We start from the raw sequence: 20,090 nt of genomic DNA, 5'->3' as shown, positions 1-20,090 counted from the left end.
TCCATAAATCACAGCTGTCATTGTGAGCAGTTTTATCACTTGCCAGAACAATATGTTATGCTCATGCTTTATAGCCTTGGTACTATTCTGAACTTCTGTTTGTCTAAATTGTAATGCATCATGACTTATGTTATCAAACAAATTGGAGCAGCCCCAGGTTTTTTATTATTATTCTATTTTTTACATGGAAACACTGTAAAGAAGAGCATTTTTATGGGACATGCTTTATAGTTTTAATTATTACTTTTTATTACTAATTAGCTCTAAGATCTCTAGCAGTTTGCTTTCTATTTGTTAATTTTCATTCTTCTAAGTTCATGCAGCTGGGGCAGCTTTGTTTTTGCAGCTCATTTCCTCTCCTACTCTGCTGTGTAGCAGGAAGAGCAGCTACATGGCAGTCATGAGCCATGGAGTTGGAGATGGGGAGGAGGAGCCTCATTGCCTCATAGATTTTATTTGCTATCTGTGCAGAATATCCACCAAATTAATCAATTGTGTGGATTTAAAATAAAAAGCCTTGTGAAATCCAGAAAGCACTTGCAGGCAAGAACTCAGGGAGAGAGAGCTCAAGGATGGTGTAGCAGGGAGGTCACGAGTAGTTATTTGTGCCTAGGGCGTAGTGAGTGCCTTCATCTGGGAGTGCTTCCCCTGAGCCGCAGCGAGCAGCTGGGAGCATGAGCAGCCTGAGAACTGAGACTCAGAGCTGTGCCGGGCTCAGGCAGGGCTGGGCAGCGGGACACTTGTGCCTCAGCAGCCAGAGCCACCCACCTGGGCAGGGACCAGCTGTGCCTGCCCCATCCCTGCCCCGGGCGGGCGTGCGGAGCGGGGCTGCTCCCATCTGCCAGCCCAGCCTCCCCAGCAGGCAGCCTCTGCCAGCGCCACTGAAACTCTGCACAGCTGCAGGCTCGTCCATCAGGTTTGACTTCTTCTGCCATAGATTGACATCTGCTTGTGAGTGGCACCTGTGGCTGGTTTAGGACTTCACTGCAATAAGAGACTCTCCTCAGCTCTTCTTTCTCAGAGATGCTCTGACATCAAATGCACTGTTTCAAGAACAGTCAAATATCTCCTTTTTTTACAGCCATGCTTAAAATACCAGTGAATATTTATGAACCAATTTGCCATGGCTTTTCCTGTGATGGGAAAAAAAAAGTATGTTTGTTTTTTTTTTAATTGATGCAATAGCTCATTCCAGAATATGAGAATAAGGTCTATAAAGTAGTCAGTTTTATAATTAGAAAATTATTTATTTGCAGCCGATATATTTGCTAAAATGTGAAGATTGCAGTCCTCTGTTTTTTTAATGTGAAAAAGATATGCTAATTGTTTAAAAATGAGCAGTATCTCTGATGGAATTTTTTAGGTGTAGATCAAGTTCTTTGTCATGGGCAGTAATCTAAAGGTATGACTTAGGTTTGTCCTTTTACAGAAGTTAGTGTTTATTCTCAAGGTTTGCACTCAGAATGAGCAGTGGTTGCTAAAGAATGTTCTGCAGATGTATTTGCAGATCCTGTGATTTTCTCTTTTCAAAAATTTTAGCTACACAAACATTTTCAGCAGATTGACTAGGCACATCAGCTACCACTTCAGAAATGCATGTTGTAAATTTTACATGAAGAGACATTTTTGGCAGCTGCTTTGTGCTTTGACTTTGAGCAACCCCAGAAAGGGTATGTGAAATCAGTTACCCCATCCAGACCACGTAAGCAAGAAACAAGGATTTTAGCCTAAGGATGATTTGGGGGATGGTACTGTATGAAATTCAATGATTGCACATGGAGGAATTGATATATAATTTGTATATTATTCTGCCCAGATACATAGATTGTTTCATAGGATGAGAGGAACTAAGGGTGGAGGATAGTCCCAATTTATGTGAAAAACAAAAAGCACAAAGAAACCCGTTTTTCCCAGAGAAAACATCTGTCCCACCTTAGCTGAGCCTGGGGAGCTGGCAGATGCTTTTAGCAAGCATTGTAAAGCCTCTGTAAACCCTTCCAGTTTAATTTGGAAACATCCATTTGTATTGCTTTGCTGACAAATTTCTGATTCACAGAGACCTGTAGTTAAGATTTTGCTTTGGCAGCTGACTCTTACTATGCCCTCTTCCTCACCTTCCTGCCAGTATTGACAGACTCAGAGCTCTGGGAATGTGGCCCTACCCCCGCAGGCACTGCCAGAAAAAAATAAAAAAAAACAGACTTTTTTTGGGGTCAAAGAAGCATTTTTCATCTAACTGTAAATTTTGCAGAGCTCTGTGTGTAACTCTTAGTTAATTCAGCACTTAAAGATCTCTCCTTATTATAGATTATATTGAATATCAGATATTTTTCCATTGACTTTATAAATTGAACATATAGCACTTTTCAGCACTGCTGGATTTCAAAATGTTTTACGAAGATGCCACTCCTCAAAACCTTATTTTACAGATGAGAAAACTAATAAGCAGAAAGAAGTAATGCACTCAGAGTGTACTAGGTCCCAGGCAAGAAAAAAAAGCTATCAAAATTTATGATGTATGCAAGGAAAAAAAGTTCTGCTGCTGCTGGCTCTCAAATCTACCTTGACAACACACCCAGGTTGATCTTCAGTATTTATGCTGAGTTGAGGACTCCATATGTTTATGGTCTTTATTGTGCATTTTCCATCACTCTGATTGCTTAGCTGGCATCCATCAGGAATTCAGACTTTGCAAATACTTTTGGCCATGAAGATTGTAAACACAGCCTTGCTGGGGTTGCAAAATATTAAGTGTGCTGTGTGGCAGCAAATGCGCTATGGCAGGTCTGTCCCAGTGATTTCTGAGGGCGCACTTCACCCTGGAGAGACCCACAGCAGACAAAGCACAAATATTCAGAGGACTCTCCTACATTTAAATTTGTGCTATGCTATGGGGGATTTTGCTAATGAAAGTATATTTTGCATTATTTACAGTTGCGCAGTTGCAGATACCTTGCGAGGAGATAAAGGGGACCAGGACTGATCCTGTGGGTTTTGCAGAAGAAGTCTGCATAAAATGCTCTTGCTTGGCAGATCAGCCCTCTCAGGCTGTTGCACGGGTGGAGTTAACCAACGTCCTCTTCTCAGCAATAACACTGGACCAGCTGTGGTGGGAGTTTTCCAGCTAACGTGCTGTGCAGTGGAAGCTGGGGATAGAGGGGAGGTTTTGGTTCGTGGAGCTGAATTGAACCATGTTCTGGCTGGCCATTATGACATCTGTTGACCAGGGGCCTGGTTCCAAGCTTTTTCAAGCCTGCAGAACGAGTGCCCCTAGCATGAGTGAGGCAGGGACTGGGGCAGTGATGCCTGCCCCTTTCCCAGGCACTGCTGTCAGCCTGTTGTCCAGCTTGGTAGAGACTTGGGAATCAATGCAGAAAATAACTGATAAAGTCAGCTTCATCCTCCCTCTCCTTTACTCTTTCTTCAGCTCTCTTTGAGCCAAGATTTCTTGGCACAGATGTTCAGGAAAGCTTGCTGCTGAGTGTCATTTCTATCAAATTCTTTTGTGAATTATGCAAAGAATTTGTGAGTCCAGGTGTTAATCCTCTTGTTTTCAAAAGTGACACTAAACCCTTGTTAGAAAAGTCAAAGGTGAAAGTTTACTTTCACAATGAATTCCCTGTTTTCTTTTTTTTCCTTTTTTTTTTTTTTGATGTTTATATTATTCTGCAAGAGTTGAGAATGCATTTGCCTGTAATGTGGGGATAGGCAGGCATTGTGAATTTAGGTGCCCGATTAATCAAAAGAGTTTGTAAAACTGTATGAACGAGTTATTTTGCACACTCCTTGGACAATTGAAACAAAAACTCAAATTCCTCTGAAATGAGACTCATACCCCACACATCCTCTACACCCAAGGCAAACTAAAATATAAAATGAAACTGCCTGTAGATACTAAATCAAACAACAAAAAAAAAAAAAAAAAAAGAGTTTTGGAAATTGGTGGTGTTCTATTTGGGGTCTCAAAGGGGAATGTTTTTGCCTTTTCCAGAGTTTTTTTCTTTTAAAAATTTATTCCTTTCTTTGTAAGATGCACAGTTTGGCTGCAGGTGAAGCTAACCGGGCACTGGGATGACCACACCTATAGATTCCACTCTTCCCCTCCTTCAGAGAAAAAGCTTTAGCTGGAAGATACAGCCCAGTTGTGGTGCAGTAATTGAATGTATTGCTTTTGTACCTATGTCAGAATCGCAGCGAGTGTTTATATATTTCTGCAGTGATATGGAATGGAGGGGATGCCCAGAATACACCGATACAAAGTACTTATAGGCACTTTACAGGTATTTTACTTCATACTTCAAGGGCTAAAGGGAAGGGAGGGTCTCAATGTCAGCAATTGCTTTAGCAAAGGCTTAACCCAGTTTCATTAAGGCATGTTTAGTCAAGAAAAACAGGAAATGTAACTAGTGTCTGCAGTAAACTAGAAGAGTTGGTAATGGCAAAGCAGACATGAGTAGGAGCTCCCTGTGTCTGTGCCACAGAAGTGAAGTAAGGTAGACTCGTCCCTGAGTGCCATTTGGTTTATTATTTGCCAGTATCTCTTGCTACATTGCCACTGCTTGGTCTGGTGGCTCTTTCATACAGGCACGAACAGGTGCAAGGGCCATGCATTAATGCAGGCTCAGTCCCACCTTGCCCTAATTTTTCTCTTGTGGGTTAAGCAATGGTTACGCAGAAGGATTTGAGAAATTAATTTGTTTAATATATTATAGAACTGAATTTTATTGGAACAGGACCTCTCCTTTATTTGATTGCTACCTGCCTGGTCAAGTTTCTCAGAAACCTGTTAAAGCAATGATGAGGATGTAGTGTGAATAAATGTGCCTGTGTCTTTCCCACTGGAGAGCCTCTCCTTCAAAAGGTTGAGTTCCCTGGTACAGAAGTGTATTCAAGCCTGAAAATCATTGCTCTGAAATCAAGAAATTACCTTATATGCTTAAAAGTAAGGCAAATTCTCAAGGGCTCTGCTGCATAGGGGCCAGAGTAATCACTGTGTTGCAGGCAAGTGCTTCTAATATGGTACAGAGCTGGTTAAGGTTGATTGCTAACCCCAGTAGTCTTTGGATTGCATTCTGCATGGGTGAACTTGGAAAAGATGAGATTTTTGCAGTTGGACCCATATGGACAGACATATGCTCCATCAAAGTCCTGTTGGCTTCAGTAACGTCCCTGTGCCTGTTTGCATCGAGCTGAGGGCTGTAGTCTGCAGCTTGCTGTGTCCTTATGTTATAGGTAAACAAACAAAACTCACAGCTTTCTGTGATTTGGTACCTCTTGGTGCATGCAGAAGCCGTGGGGAGGAAGAGTGCCATCAGGCAGTGGCTGTGTCTTTGTTGCTGGCAGTATTTACAGTTGATGTTGTGTTTATGAGAGCTCTTCCTGAGGCTGACACAGAGCAGAACCCAGCTTGTGAAGGTGAAAAAGCAGGGTTTGTTAGTGATATGCTGCTAGCAGTTGTTTACCCCAGTCTGCCCACAGTAAAATGGAATACGGTACAGTGAATGGTATCACCAGAACACTGCAGTCTTCTTTAATGGAGAGGATGTGGGCAGGGCAGGAACCTGTACCTGGAGTGGTGTGGAAAACAACAGCCTGGCAGGGGCAGCCAGAGCCCAGGGACCTTCCATGTCCACAGCCCTGCTGGTGAGAAGCAGCCTGCCCAAGCAGTCCCTGCTCAGAATAGGGGTCTAAGCACTCCACACGTATTTTGGTGTACTTCCAGAAGAGTGTTCGTGTGGTTCTTGTCCTTTTCTCTGGGCAAATTATTTTGCTTGGCTGCTTATTTTTCTACCTGCAGTTGTCTTTTCAGGAATGCATCATCTTCACTGTAGTGACTGCAGCTATTCCTTGAAGTTTGCACAGTGTCTGGCACAGAGGTTCACTCTGGGCTTGTGCTTGTAGATATTTCATCAGTATCAAGAGCTGATGCCAAGATAACAAACAAAGTTATAGATAGATCAATACACAGGGCTTAACATTTTTTTTACTCTGACCTGCCATTATTTATTAGGGGTCAATCCAGAAAATCAAACCAGAAGAAATGAATCTGTTGAAATTCAGTCAATCTGAATCTGTGGTTTGCAGCTGGCATGGAAAATCTGATCCTGCTAGTCTTGTATTTGTGCTTTTTTTGAATCATACTGAATTTTGTTTTGGTAATTAGCTGTCCCCCCACACAGTTCTTTGGAGATTTACTAACAAAGTCAATAGATATTTCATGTAACAGTTATTCTATGGCCATGAATTGTTTTATGTAGCACAATGCAGACATAGACACAGGTACATATGGGCAGTATTGCTCTTCATCTAATGAGCATGTCATCTGCCAAAGGATTCTGTAAACACTAATGGGTTCTCACAATGATGTTTTAGTTGTTCATTAGCTATTCAGAAATCTCCTAAAGAGGAATTGCAGCAGACCTCATCAATGTAACTGTGTCTACAGTAAGGGCTAGTACCAGATTTGCATCTGTTTTGGTCTTTAAGCTGTAAATCTCCATTAAGAGCATCCTATATTTTCTCCAAAATTATCTATTTGCCGGCCCATGGGTCTCAGTTGACTCTCCTTAAGGTTGTTTGGATTGGTGGGCAGGGGCTGAGAGCAGGATTATTCCTGGATAATCCTTAGCACTATTTTGGACCTCCCTGTTGTGAGCACTGTGCACCAGCTTGCAATACATGCCTCCAGAGGCTTAGCCCTGTTGGGATGAGAAGATTTCACCCTTCTCAGAATAACATAGTGTCCTCCCAGGTCCTGTAGTAGCCTCCCTGCAGGAACCTCAGCTGGCTTTGGGCATCTTTGGGCATTTTTGGCAAACCCTTGCTTGTGGTACTGGCCAAGGGGAAATGCTATCCAAAGCTTGTGAGCCTTTGAGCCTGTCATTTGCTAGCTGGTGACTTCTTTTTTCTTTTTTTTTTCCCCCCCTTCTTTCTTGGTCTCCAGTAAAATGCAGAAGGCTCAGATTACAAAAACAGCTGCACATGCTTTGGGTTAATGCATTTAAGTCAGGCTCCAGGGCCTGGGCAAGTGCCAAGATCCTGGATCAGCTGCTTTACCGGAATTAGGCTGCTGTAATGGAGCCCTGCATTATTGTGTTGCAATTATTTTGGATTGCAGCTGGCTGTTCCCTGTATTTTTTTCACTGAAGTGAGATAAAAGGATTTGTCTTAAAAATAGAATTTTCAGAATCTTTCAGAAGCTTTGAGTAATATACCATGTCTGTAGGATGTGCCCCTCTGTTTAAATTTATCTTTAAGGAGAAGAGCAAGAAATATTTTTCATAGTTTTTGAAGAGCAGGAAGAGTGCTAAAAGGTCTCAAAACATAAAATAAATGTGTATTGGAAAGGAAATAAAATAAGTGAATAAAGTGTCATATAATTATATGAATTATAGATTTTCAGAAAGAACAGGTTTATTTCAGCATCAAGCCACTTACTAGTAGCAAGTTCTTCTTAAAGCTGTCCCTATAATTTGAAAATCCTTTGTATAGAGAAATATAGGAATAGATACAGATTTTAAACTGACAAAAACATTTCTCCAGCCTCAAGTCTCCTGTATTTGTATCCATTCAAGCTCTTTTTGATGCCTGTTTATATACATGTCTTGTCAAATAACAGCTCTCTCAGGTTCTCCAGTTTATAGCAAAAAGTAAACTGAATGCAGTAATTTATCTTTGAACTGTTCAACTGTGCCCTTCTTCATGTTCTCGTTAATAATGCCAGGTCTCCCAGGAGCACTCTCACACAATTTTATCACATAAGCTTTTTCTTTGACCTTACCTGCTGTTCCCCTGGAATATAAGGGGGACTAAGAAACCCAAAATGCCAGCCTGCCTTAATTAAAATTTTAGTCTCAGAAGATGTTACAGTATGTGATTTCATTAGGTATATAATGAAAGTATTTAATCATACCTCTTACTTGTCTGGACCTTTTTACTCAGCAGTGAAGTCACAGAGTTTTAAACCAACTCTGTTCAGGTGTGGAAAGGTAACTGAGGGGTGGATATGCATCTCTAAGTAATTCATAAATTCAATTTACACACAATTTTGCGTGTTTGCCCTGAAGGTAGTTGCTTGGATTATGGAGTAGAAGGCACTAAATTAAAGTTCAGCACTCTTTGCAACCAATTTTTTCACCCTTGGGACAGCGAGCATGCATATAAATGTTTTTTAAAAGATAATGCTATTCCTCATTTTGAGGTTGGAACTTAGCATCATAGAAAAAAGGTAAAAGAATGGGTAAAAGGTAATGGATATTTCTTTGACATATAAGAAGTGCTAAATCTTACATTGTGATATGTGTTGTTATTTCCATCATTTCTCATTGCCATAGTCTAAATCACCACAACAGGAGGGTTTCTACCTCCCAGGTGAACTCATTTGTTTTATTCAGTGACTAGTCTCAAGAAAAAGACTGTGCAAAAAGCATTCTATCTTGGCTTTTGTAAAAATGTACCTTTTTTAGTTTATATAGGAAAAGCAGAGTTAAAAAGTATGTTTTTGAGGCTCTGAACCTGCCCATCTTTTGGACCAGGAGGGTTTGGTTGGCTGGGGAAGTTGTGTTATTTCCCTAACATTTTTTTTTTCCGTTTTGTTAGCAGTGGAGAAATGCCCCCAGTTGGCAGCATTGTCTTGAGTAGCGCATGAAACTATCAATGCATCAGATGCTCTGTGCTTTGGGCTTCTTCCAGCCCCTGGGGCTGCAAAACAAGTAAAACCAAGATTTCATAGAGCTTTTTGAGGAAGAATAAAGCAAGAGGACAAGGAGGGGCAGTTCATCTGGCTAGTTCCTAGAAGAACTTGCCATGTGGGTGATTTCAGAGCTGTTACCCACCAAAAAACAGGGAAAAAACCCAAAAAAAACCCAAAAACCCAACAAACCAACAACCTACTGTACCACAGTATTTTCATCAGCAGTTTTTACTAAATCCAACAAATAGGTTGCTCTGGAATAATTCGAAATTGCAGGAAATTTATTTCTGCAGTTTTATTTCTTCTTCTGAAGCTGGATCACTACATTCTTGCCCTATTGCCTTTGGGGGATTTTTAGCTTTGTAAACTAGAGAGAGAAAGAAGTGGGGGGGAGACAGTCCAACTTCTTTTATCCAGGATTTTTGTTCTTGTGATAATAAATCTTACTGGCTCATATCTTTGATGTATATACATCTTGTTGAGTTTCTTAATGCAGCTGAATATGGCTCTTTGTGTGTGAGCCTGACAACAAATGTGGCTCTTGGTCTGTTACCAGGTTTGGGAAGCATGAATGTGTTTTTGCAAAGCTATGGCCAATTTAGGGACTCAGAGCTGCTGTTCTGGCAGCAATTATGTTTCAAGACTCAAAGTTCAACATCCTGCAGTTTTATAACCTCAGGTCTGCAGAGAATTATTTGAGTCGCTGTCATTGTAATCACTTTAGGAATACATTTGCTGCATTATGTGTTTCCAGTGAGTGTAGCTGGAGTGCCATTAGCTAAAAATTGTTTTGATCTCACAAACTTGAAAGAATCCATTTCATTATTATAAAATTTTGAAAACAAATCTAACACAATAACCCATGGTTTCCCCTGCAAGCTGTACTGTTGGAGTGGGATGTGCTTTTACCTGAAATGAAAGAAGCCAAACTTGTGTTAAAAGCCTTCTCTTGTTTTTGGAGGGTCTGAACTTGCCAAGTGCCATGGGCAAGATGAGTCTGTCTGCTGCTGTTTTTGACATGTGCTGTTTTATGTGCTACCTCGTACCTCTGTACCTTTTCTGTTGCTTCTTAAGACTTCCTTACTTCAGGCCTAGGTATTCTTTGTATATGTGTGAAAACTAAGTAAAATAATTGCATGGTCTTGTGTTTTGAGGGGAAAGGGATGGAATTTTAGCATTCAGCTATGAGGTACTTGTCCTCTAGCTCACATGGTGTCCAGTTCACACTCAGAAATTACCTGTGATGTCTTCAAGTAGAATATAAAGCTGAAATATCTTACTAGGTCAAGACATTTTTTTGTGTATTCCAGAGAAAAAGCACAGTAGGAATGGATAGACCAACTGCAGCCTATTTGCTTTGCAGTGTGCTTTGGATTCTAGATCCAGGCTTAAACTACGAAAACCAATTTACAAAGTGGTTTGAATTTCAGCTGCACAAGATGCAGTTTAAATCTTCAGACTCACACAGAAAATAACACCAGGAGTAGACCTTAATTAATGTGTCTTCTGTGTGAGTCTTCCAAACTGCAGACACTTTAGAGTGAGGCTAAAATCAAAATTAGCTTAAATTTAAAGATTAATTTTACATTCCACGGCAGTTCAGTCCATCATTTGCAGTGAAACTTAACAGATAATGGTCAACTGCATAATGGGAAAAAAACCCCAGACCCTTTCCTCAGGTGATTGGGCGCCCAATGCTAACACATCACACCTGGACATGAGAAGGCAGCAAGAACACAGTGCCTTGGAGCAGCCCTGCTCTAGAGGAAGCAGTGCGTAGGGATGGTGTTACAATGTCCTCGTAGGAGGTGAAACACCTGGATGCAGTCCAGTACTTGAGTATCTCACACAAAGTCTGGAGGGACTGATGGACCTCTGAAACAAGAAGGGCTTTGTTCTGGCCACCAAAAACACTTGCCTGGAATTCTTGCTCTCACTTGTGCTCCTTATATGGCTCCCACAACATGGCCAACTGTCCTATGCAAGATTCCCCAACTAGGCTGGCTTTCCTCCTGTTTTACAGATAACCTTTAGGGTCTATTTAAGAATCCAAAGGTTCTTTGGGATGTCTAGGGGTGTGGTTTGGTGGTGGATGTGGCAGTGTTAGAGCAATGGGTGGACTTGATGATTTTAGAGGTCTTTTCCACCCTAAGCAATTCTGTGATTCAATTCTCTGATTCCATTCTGTGATTCTAAGACAGTGTTCAGTCTTGCTGAACACCTTACTTCAGTTTTTTCCTCCTTCCAGTTCTGCAAATACTTTGGAATGGACCAGCTCAGAGCTTTTGGTAAAAAAGAAAGCTGTCAAAAACTTTACCAAATGTACTGATGTATCTATGAGTGAATTGTAGTTCTACAATGACATTTTTTCTTCTCTGATTATAACTTAATCATGGGCATTGTAAATTTGTATTATTAGAAAGTAAAAGCTACATCCATCCACTTTTAATACTTTGCCCATAGCTTATTTCAAAAATAAAGGAGAATGTAGCTTAGTAAAATTGTGGGAATAGATACCAACCATATTCTTTATGTTCTTCTTACAGTTTACAAAGTCTACTGAGCTCTAATTCAGCCCAGGCAAAGTAAAATAAATAGGCCAGAAATATCCCTTAGAATATACACAGGTGAACTCTGCCTGTGGAAGAATGAACTGTGTGGCATTGCCAGCCTGTGATTAAAGGGAGGAGAGGCTGGGGAGGAGATAATTTCTCCTATGCAAAAGATCAGTCCTTCTGCTTAGGAGGCAGGAATAATGTTAAGAGCTAACTGGCTAACATTTTCCTAAGTATTTCAAATATGGAATGTGTAATTTAATGGTCTGACTAATACTGGACAATGAGCACATTCTGATCATTTTTATTACCAGAACTACTTATTAAACTGATGAATATCTTCCAGCAAAATGTCCATCCTCATTTTAGAGGTTTTAAGTGATACAAAAGTTCTTCCACTCTCAGCAAGTTGCCTCCTTGTTAATTATAGGGTCTGATGCAACTTTGAGGTTTTTTTCTAATCCATAAAGTTCTAGGTTTATCTTCAAGACAAGTAATTTTATTAGACCATTTCCTGGTCTGTTCAAGAACTATTGTTATGGTTTAACCTCAGCCAACAACTCAGCTCCATGCAGTTGTTTATTCATACTCCCCAGCTGTACAGAGAAGAGAATCAGAAAATTAAAAATGAGCAAACCTCATGGCTTGAGATAAAGACAGTTTAATAGGGAAACAAAAAGCTGTGTGTGCAAGCAAAGCAAAACAAAGAAACCATTCACCACTTCCCATGGGCCGACAGGTGTTCAGCCACCCCCAGGAAAGCAGCACCCTTCGCACCTAAGAATTATTCAGGAAGAAAAATGTACACTCTGAGCATTCCCCCCTCCCTCCTTGCCTCAGCTTTGTATGCTGAGCATGTTGTCATATGGCATGGGATATTCCTTTGTTCACCTGTGTCTCCTCCCAAATTCTTTGTTCACTCCCAGTCTCTTTGCTGATGGGATGGTGTGAGAAGCAGAGAGACTGAGTAAGCACCACTCAGCAGTAACTAAAACATCCCTGAATTATCAACCCCCTTTTCAGCACAAAGCCAAAACTTCATCCCATACTAGCTACTTGAAAGGAAATTAATTCTACCCTGGCCAAAACCAGCACAACTATCTATTTGCAGGTACTTCTTTTTCTTTTGAATAAGTTGAGCAGAGTGAGCTCATTAAGCCTTTCAAAAAGAGGTGTGCTTCCTGACCAGAAGAATTATGTTTTCAGCTTGGTTCTCAGCTCTTATCAGTTTTGAGGAGCCTTCTGCAAATGTAAGCACCTTCTGTGTGCAGAATTTGCTGTTAAAATATTTTCAGGTGCTTCACAGGGTCCACACCAAGAGTTGGTGCTTGTTCTCCTTGGCTTTTTCATGTGAGCTCAAATTCCCAGTGCTCCTGGCAGTTGTTGCAGGGGCTGAACTGGTCTGTACAGGGGGATTGAGGAGAAAGGAAAGGGAGGATGGCATAGGGCACCAGAAAGGCACTGCACTAGTTGCAGAGCAGACAGGAACATGACCAGATTCTGTGCAGCATTCCACCCAGCCCACTTACCTCTGTTTGAGGTTTCTCTTTTAACCTTCTTTTGGACTTTGCTTGCCTAAGCCATTGCAGTGTGTTCCTGAGGTATCTGAATTTCAGGTGTTACTACACTGAGTAAAGCAAGAAGGGAGCAGGTGAGCTCTCAGATAATGTACATCAAAAGCACTATGAGTGTATGTGTTTGCATTGGATGGGCATGGATGCAAGGAGGCTGTTCAAATGGAAAGAGTACAATAAGATTTGCAGTTCAGGGACTCACACGCTTTACCCACACTGCTGATACACATGTTCCCAACGTTGGTAAGACATGCTTCAAATCTGAAATGAGCAATGAAGCAGTCCCTCCCAACATGAATGTGCCATTTATGAAGGGTGTATGCTGAGGCCAGGAGAGCACCAAACATGCTTTAATTGCAGCTCTGGGTGACACTACCAGAAAAGGTGTAAAACTACTGCATTTTGTCTTTTGAGCTGCATAGCCTCATTAGGAAAGTGAAACATTTGTGGGTCTTTCATGCAGTCTTTCTCCCCTGGGATGTTTAAGTTAGATGACTTTTAGCATGGTGAGGCAGGCTGAAAGGTTGAGAGAATGACCTTGATGATATGACGGCCTCTTCCATTTCAGCTGGAATCCAAGGCTCGCCTTTCCTCTGAGGCATTAGTTGAAATTCTGTGCACGATTTGTTCCCCTGGTTGTTTAACAATGTCTCTCATGTTTGCCCTGATTTAAAAAAATCCTCCTTTGTAGCAGAGATAACATAGAGCAGGATGATATAATTGCTGTAAAGAGGCCCTAGAGCTGGCAGTAATAGGATGGTTCATCTGATGTGTACTGCCATTAGAAAATAACCCACGTATGTATGTTCTCAGGGGACTGTAAAGAGGCTTTTAAGGATTACTCTTCATGGAGTATGAAAGCTAATGAGCAAAAGAGCAAGTGCAAAGAGAACTATTGCTGCATAAGCATGTTGCCACTTCCTGTTCTCACTTTTCTTATACCTGTGTAGCTCCAAAATATCCACCTCTGCCCAGTAATGCCTGGTTTCTCATGCACTGCAGTCAGTTTTCAAGACTTTTGAGAATACAGTATTATTTCCATGTCACTGAAAAGTAAATAGCACGTGAAAATCATGGTGTAGTTTAAGACTGTGCTGTGTGAGTACAAAGTAAGTAATTTTGTTGGAATGGCATTCTCTGGTAGTCTGTCCCTGAGGAAAAAGAAAAAAAAAAAGTATATAGTTTCACAAACAGTGCTAAAAGGTTGATGTTAGTCTCAATTCTCCCACCTCCATTATTTTTCCTGGCCAGAGTGCAAAAACATACAAAGATATTGACATCCAGTAAAGAGTGGAGGACCTGTTTCAAATATTACATGGAGAATGTGGGCTGCACTGATAGGAAATTCAGAACAGCTGGTTTCTGATATTAACAACTTCTTCTCCTAATGGATTGCCACTTAGACTGCCAATTGTTCTACTTCCATTTGTGCTGAAACAGAAGCCATATAGCAGAACAGATATTATTTTTTTTATTTTGTCACAGCATTTTTTCTTGCTTATAAAGCTTGTTGTAGATAAAAAAAATGATCCACTTTTTAATATTCTCTATCTCCTCTGTAATGTTGGAATATACTTTTATACTTTTGTACCTTGTCATGTTTTTAGGTTCAAATGAATGGACAAACCTGCATGTTGCCTCATGTATTTAACATAATAAAGGGCTTTCAGGTAAAATGAAGTGGCTTTATTGAGGTGCAGAACCTTATAGAAGATGCTGGGTTTTGACTAAATGCTATACTGGGTTCTACAGCACAGTCTGATATCCATAGCTTCATTTAATTCCAGACAGTGCTGATCATTAGAAAAAAAAAAGTCCATGAATATTAAGTAAAGAGATGACAATCAGCATCTTTGCAAAGATACACACAGGCCATTAACCTTCTAAAACATCCCCATTTCTACTCACACGTCAGGGTATTAAATATGCAAGAGTACCTCCTTCTGGACAAAGAAGGGACTTACATTCTCGTAAATTCTAAGAGGATTCAGGATACAACCTATTTGTTCCTATCTAATCAAAATGGAAGTATGTTAGAGTGCATGTGAAGTATTTGTATTGGGGCTTTTCTGCATTGCAAAAGGCTTAGACAAGGAGTAGGAAAAAGGTCTTATTCTCACTTTCAGGGATGTACTCTGCAGGTTGGGCCAGGGGTGAGGAGGCACATGTCCTGTGGTCAGGAGAAATCACTAAAGTCTTTGAAGAGTGTTGGAATAAGATTGTTGAAATATTAATGCATAGCCCAGTGGACCTCAGCTCTTCAGCCTGTCTCCTTTTCATATTTCTGCACCTAAAACCTGGAGTGTTTTTGCTATGTACTAAGCAGTGCTTCCCAGTACAGAGGAGATTTTTTTTTCAGGGTTAGGTGTTTATATGTGTGTGTGTGTCATTGGAACTAGATGGTCTTTAAGGTCCCTTCCAACCAAGCCCATTCTATGACTCTGTTTTTGTAATATCCCCAGGAGATCATGCCTATACATTCATCATACAGGTAGCTACTTCAGCTTTTCCATGATTTTTTGTTTCAGTTTGATAGTCATGTCTGCGCTGGGTCATAAATCTGTCATATTTGCAGAATATGGAACACAAAGCTGAGGTGAAGAGAGAGCTGTGTATTTAAACACACAGCAGGGCATTTGCAGTAGGCTCACAAAAGTAATGTTTATGCCATCATATCCACTAGAGATAACAGAAGAGCTGCTTTCTACTTGGCCCCAGTGGTGTCTGTCTGTCTGTCTCTGCAGCGCACCAGTCTGCCACCCTGTGCTGGTGCATTACAATTCAGTTCTCTGAGCCCAAATCCAGTGTTGGATTACATTCCACAAAAGTGTCACTTGATCCCTGGCTCACTATCCATCTATGGTTCTTTACACTGCTGGGATTTAACTTTAACAACTGGAGGTGGGAGGAGATGAATTTTGTGTTACTGTTTCTGCTGTCAGTTGACACCCCTCTACTTAACTTCTAGTCCTGCAAATACCAGAAGAGCAATGCTAAATTTTTTATTTCTATCCTCTATCTCCTCCCCCCCATAATTGGTGAACGGGAGCAGAAGAGAACTTGCAGTTTTATTATTGCTGTATAAGCCTTCTGTAAACTCAGTTGCAGCAGTCCTGATGTTGGTAATTTTTATGACTAAAAATATGCTGACACAGTGTTTGGGCATAGGAAAAGAGCAAATCTGAATGTATAATAATCTGGTGAGTTTGGGAGATGTTTAATGCTATATCTCAGCCAAGTTAATCGCTCATGGAATTTTTTTTTTTAATTTTGCTCAGTTGACTGGAGACATTAATCTCTGGAATAGCATCTTTAATGCCAAATACTTGACCAGAAATCTCAACGTTTTCCTGGCATAAGAACAGACTTAGAAGGAAAGCTATCAACCAACTGACAATAGACCAGCAGAAACAGACATTTGTTACATTATTTCTCTTACATAATGAAGAAATATCCAGATGATGGTTTTCACTTGTGAAGTATATTGAACTAGGTACTGTATTTATGAATATAAATTGAGTAGATGAGACACAATTTTTTTCATAGAAAGATGACACAGTGTCGTTCCTTCTGGTAGTTCTTTGTCTGAAATATGTATATTGTAAAAGCATCACTACAGAGTTAATAGTGCACTGCATAACTGCATGTTAAAAATATGAGTGCTAAAGAATGCAAAATGTGTTAAGGAGAAATTATTCATAGATTTATAATACCTATGTCTGGTCACATTTTTCAAGGGCAGTATCTTTCTGCATAGTCCGTTCCTTTCCTGCTTTTTCTGTGAAGTTCTTAATTGCTAAATATCACCATCACCCAACCAGCCCAGTTCCATCTGTCTAGGCTCATTCCCAGGCAAATTTGCATTGCTGCTGAGCAATTTTTTATTTGTGCTTGCCTTCCCATCCGCACCGCTGCCTCATCAGCGACTTGGCTCTCTAGATCATCCCATCTTTGCCCATTTCTCTGTCAGTCCTAGAGGAGCCATCCCAGCAGAAAATCTGCAATATTGTGGTCACTTTGACCACAGAGTTAATCACAGGTTAAAACAGAAGCATCAGCTTCTCATCCTTGTGCAGTGTTCCTAACAAGCAATGGGGAGGATACTCCCTAATTTTTTTCCTTACTTTGACGCACGTGAAAATAGCATGGTGGATTATTACCCTTAATACATTCTAATTGGATAAAAAAATCTTGCAAGCGAGAGCCAGTGTGTATAGAGGTGTTCTTCTTGATTAAATAAAGGCTTCTCTGTTTATATTAAGATAGGGAGCTGCATTACAAGGAAGGTAAGAGTATAAGGTAAGAAATGTGACCTGAAAGAAATTGTCAGGCTAGACCATGAAGGCCAAATGCTGGTGTCCTTGATGTTGTTGGGAGTTTTGCCTCTGAGGAAGTAGCCAAAAGACAGTAGCACCCTGTGCCTCTTGAGGGCTTTACAGCCCTGTGCTGCAGTCAGACACTCCTCCAGGTGGTCTCTGCCACAGTGTCAAAAAGCATAAAGAAAGTGTGGTGCCCACTCAGGCCAGCTTGCTAGGGCTGCCAGCTCATGGCACTTGTTTATTGCACTTTAGTTTTCATTTCCAGCAACATTTCTACAGGAATGAGTAACGCTTTAACTAACTGGGTATAAATGATAGGATCATTTGCTGTACCTTAGAACTGTTGCAATTTTGCCCCTACAAGCAAGAGGGTATTTGAAGATGCCTTTCCTCTTCCAGGTTACCAGCCTGTCCTGCCGAACCAGCAGCAGGGGTTCCAGGGTCTCATGGGAATGCAGCAGCCGCCCCAAAGCCAGAACCTGATGAATAATCAACAGGGGAATCAGGTGCAAGGCATGATGGTGCAGTATCCAGCCATGTCGTCTTATCAGGTATTTAGGAGCTGTAAGGAAATATGTTTTTTCTTGGAGAATGCTTAATTGAATTAAGTTTTTGCATCACACAGTGCCTTTATAACTTCATTTGGGTAGCGTGTGGCAGGAAGCCTTCTGATGAAAACGCTTCTAAGTCAGTTTCTTTGCTTCCTATTTACATGTTTTAGTACTCCTGATTTTCGTTCTGATTTCGGAATGCTTCAAATGAACTATTTATTACAGCCTGAAGTGAGGGTAATGTCACAAAGAACGAAGGAATTAGACTTCTTCCTGTGAAGAAAATTAATTTTAAAAAATATAAGAACATTGTTCATTTCTTCTCTTTTTTGCCAGTGCAGTACTGTTTCCTGTAATGAAGTTGAGGGCTTTGCCTGATCCAGTTAAAAATTACTCATCTGTGGAGACTCCTGCCAAGGATCTCACCATGTCTTCTATAACAAGCTGTAGCCAGATGGATTATTGTTTATTGGGTTCTGGGGAGAGGGAAGGCAGTGGCTTGATTTTTACCAAGTCCGTAAGTTACCCAGACTTATTTCCCAACCTTTGTACCTAGTTTCCGTGAGATATGCCAAGCGCATGTGAGAGGTGGCCTGTGCTTACACTTCCTACTGGTCCCTCTGGAAAGTTAAGAAACTAAATGACATCTCATTCTTTTTAATAGATTGCACTGATTGAGCAGCCATTCCCCTTTTCCCTCAGCTTCTTTGAAAATGCTTCAGCGACACAGATGGAAATGGGGGAATTGCTTATGGGTAAAATTTTCCCCTTACATCTTCAGAATTACTATTTGGAAAACGTGTTTTAAAGGTTAATGATCAAGTTAAAGGTTTAGACCTTTTAGATGGCCTAGATATACCAGGGTCGAGTCTTCTGTTTGCACTGATCCCATATCACAGTAATTCATATTCTGCTAGGTCAGGACAGAGACACTTTCTAGGCCTAAAAGCAGAGGGAATTCTCTTTAAAACCTTCTGTAACAAAAAAATCCTCAGAGATGAGAACAGTTCCGAGCAGCAGATAATAGCACATTTTGGCAGAACATACAGTATACTCAAGTTCAGCTAGAAGGAATGTAGGGATACTGGGAGCCTACTTTAACTTGCTTAGTAATTGCTGTCTTTTTTTCCCCCTACGTCTTTCCGTATTCCTACCCAGGTGCCAATGACCCAGGGTTCTCAAGGATTGCCGCAACAATCATATCAACAACCACTCATGCTACCTAATCAATCAGGTCAAGGAACACTTACAGCCACTGGAATGCCTGTCTACTGTAATGTCATACCTCCTGCCCCACAGAACAACCTCCGGTTGATTGCCCCACACTGCCCCTCCAATAACGTTCCAGTTATTTCTGCCAGCTGCAGGACAAACTGTGCAAGCATCAACAATGCAGGGTGGCAGGTCAAGTACTGACACTGTGGCTTAGATTTATGAGGATAGAGGTGCATTATTTGACAAATAAATCATGGCCTTCAAATGAAGAGGAACACAACAGAATAATCAGTTGAGGACACGAGTACTGACAATGCTCAAGTGATTTGCTGCTGGAAAAACCTGTAAAAAAAAAAAAAGAAAACTAAAATAAATTTTGAAAAAAAATGTTTGCTGGTTAATGGTGCATATTTTTGTCATGTCTGCTAGGTATGCCTTTATAGCTTAGCTAGTGACATGAATTCATTGAGGTAAGATTTTTTCCTACCACTGAACACCACTGTGTAGATTGTAATATCCCCGATTCGGATTAGTTTTGTACTTTGTGTTGAGTTTGTGAAGCTAAAAGTATTTAAAAATATAATAAAATCACATTGTACCAAAGCTGTAATGGAAATGAAAAAAAATTGAAAACAAAAAGAGAATTACTGAATGGAAGGAATAATTTATATACACTATAGAGTTTTTTTATGGATATATACTGTATTGTAGTGCTTAATCACAATAAAGCTATTTGACCTCATGAAGGAAGGTCATGTTTCTACCACCTGCTTGATCTCCTCTGTTTCTGAGTGAATTTCCTTTAGTTTCTGCATTGTCTTTTATCAAGTGAAGCTAATGGGGGAATGGTGCTTAATGGGCTTAGAGGAGTTTGATGAGAAGGCAACACAGCTGTGTCTCAGCATGAGGTACCATAACAGCTAAGACCACTTTGGAATTGTAGTGTAGCCACCCAGGAAGTACATGAGAAGACATAGTTGTCCCATGATATTCCATCCATTGGATGGAACATCAGTTAATACTGATGTGCCAACCACAGTACCCAGCAATCCTGCTACATAGAGATGCTCTACCCAGTAACTGGTGCACCAGCTGTAAAGCCATTTTGACAAAAGAAGATGACCCACAAATCAGATCTGTCATTTTCAAGTAAGTGGGGATTAACAGTCTGTATGGGAGGTTGG

The 20,090-nt window shown here is 40.7% G+C and overlaps 1 protein-coding gene across 26 annotated transcripts in view; it reads left to right on the top strand.

Moving 5' to 3' along the window:
* ARPP21 (cAMP regulated phosphoprotein 21) overlaps positions 1-19,669 on the top strand; it is a 361,236-nt gene extending 341,567 nt beyond the window's left edge. For all 26 annotated transcript variants that reach the window (XM_063157213.1, XM_063157201.1, XM_063157239.1 and 23 more), the window contains 2 exons: positions 17,540-17,691; positions 18,850-19,669. In XM_063157213.1, coding sequence (XP_063013283.1) covers positions 17,540-17,691; positions 18,850-19,107 — 410 coding nt within the window. In that variant the 3' untranslated portion in view covers positions 19,108-19,669. The remainder of the gene's footprint in view (positions 1-17,539; positions 17,692-18,849) is intronic.
* Positions 19,670-20,090: the final 421 nt, after the last annotated feature.

The sequence above is a fragment of the Melospiza melodia genome, chromosome 1 (genome assembly GCF_035770615.1).
Source record: "Melospiza melodia melodia isolate bMelMel2 chromosome 1, bMelMel2.pri, whole genome shotgun sequence".
NCBI classification, from domain to species: domain Eukaryota; kingdom Metazoa; phylum Chordata; class Aves; order Passeriformes; family Passerellidae; genus Melospiza; species Melospiza melodia.
The sequence above is the reverse complement of the archived record's forward strand: the minus strand, read 5'-3'. Positions and strand labels throughout refer to the sequence as shown.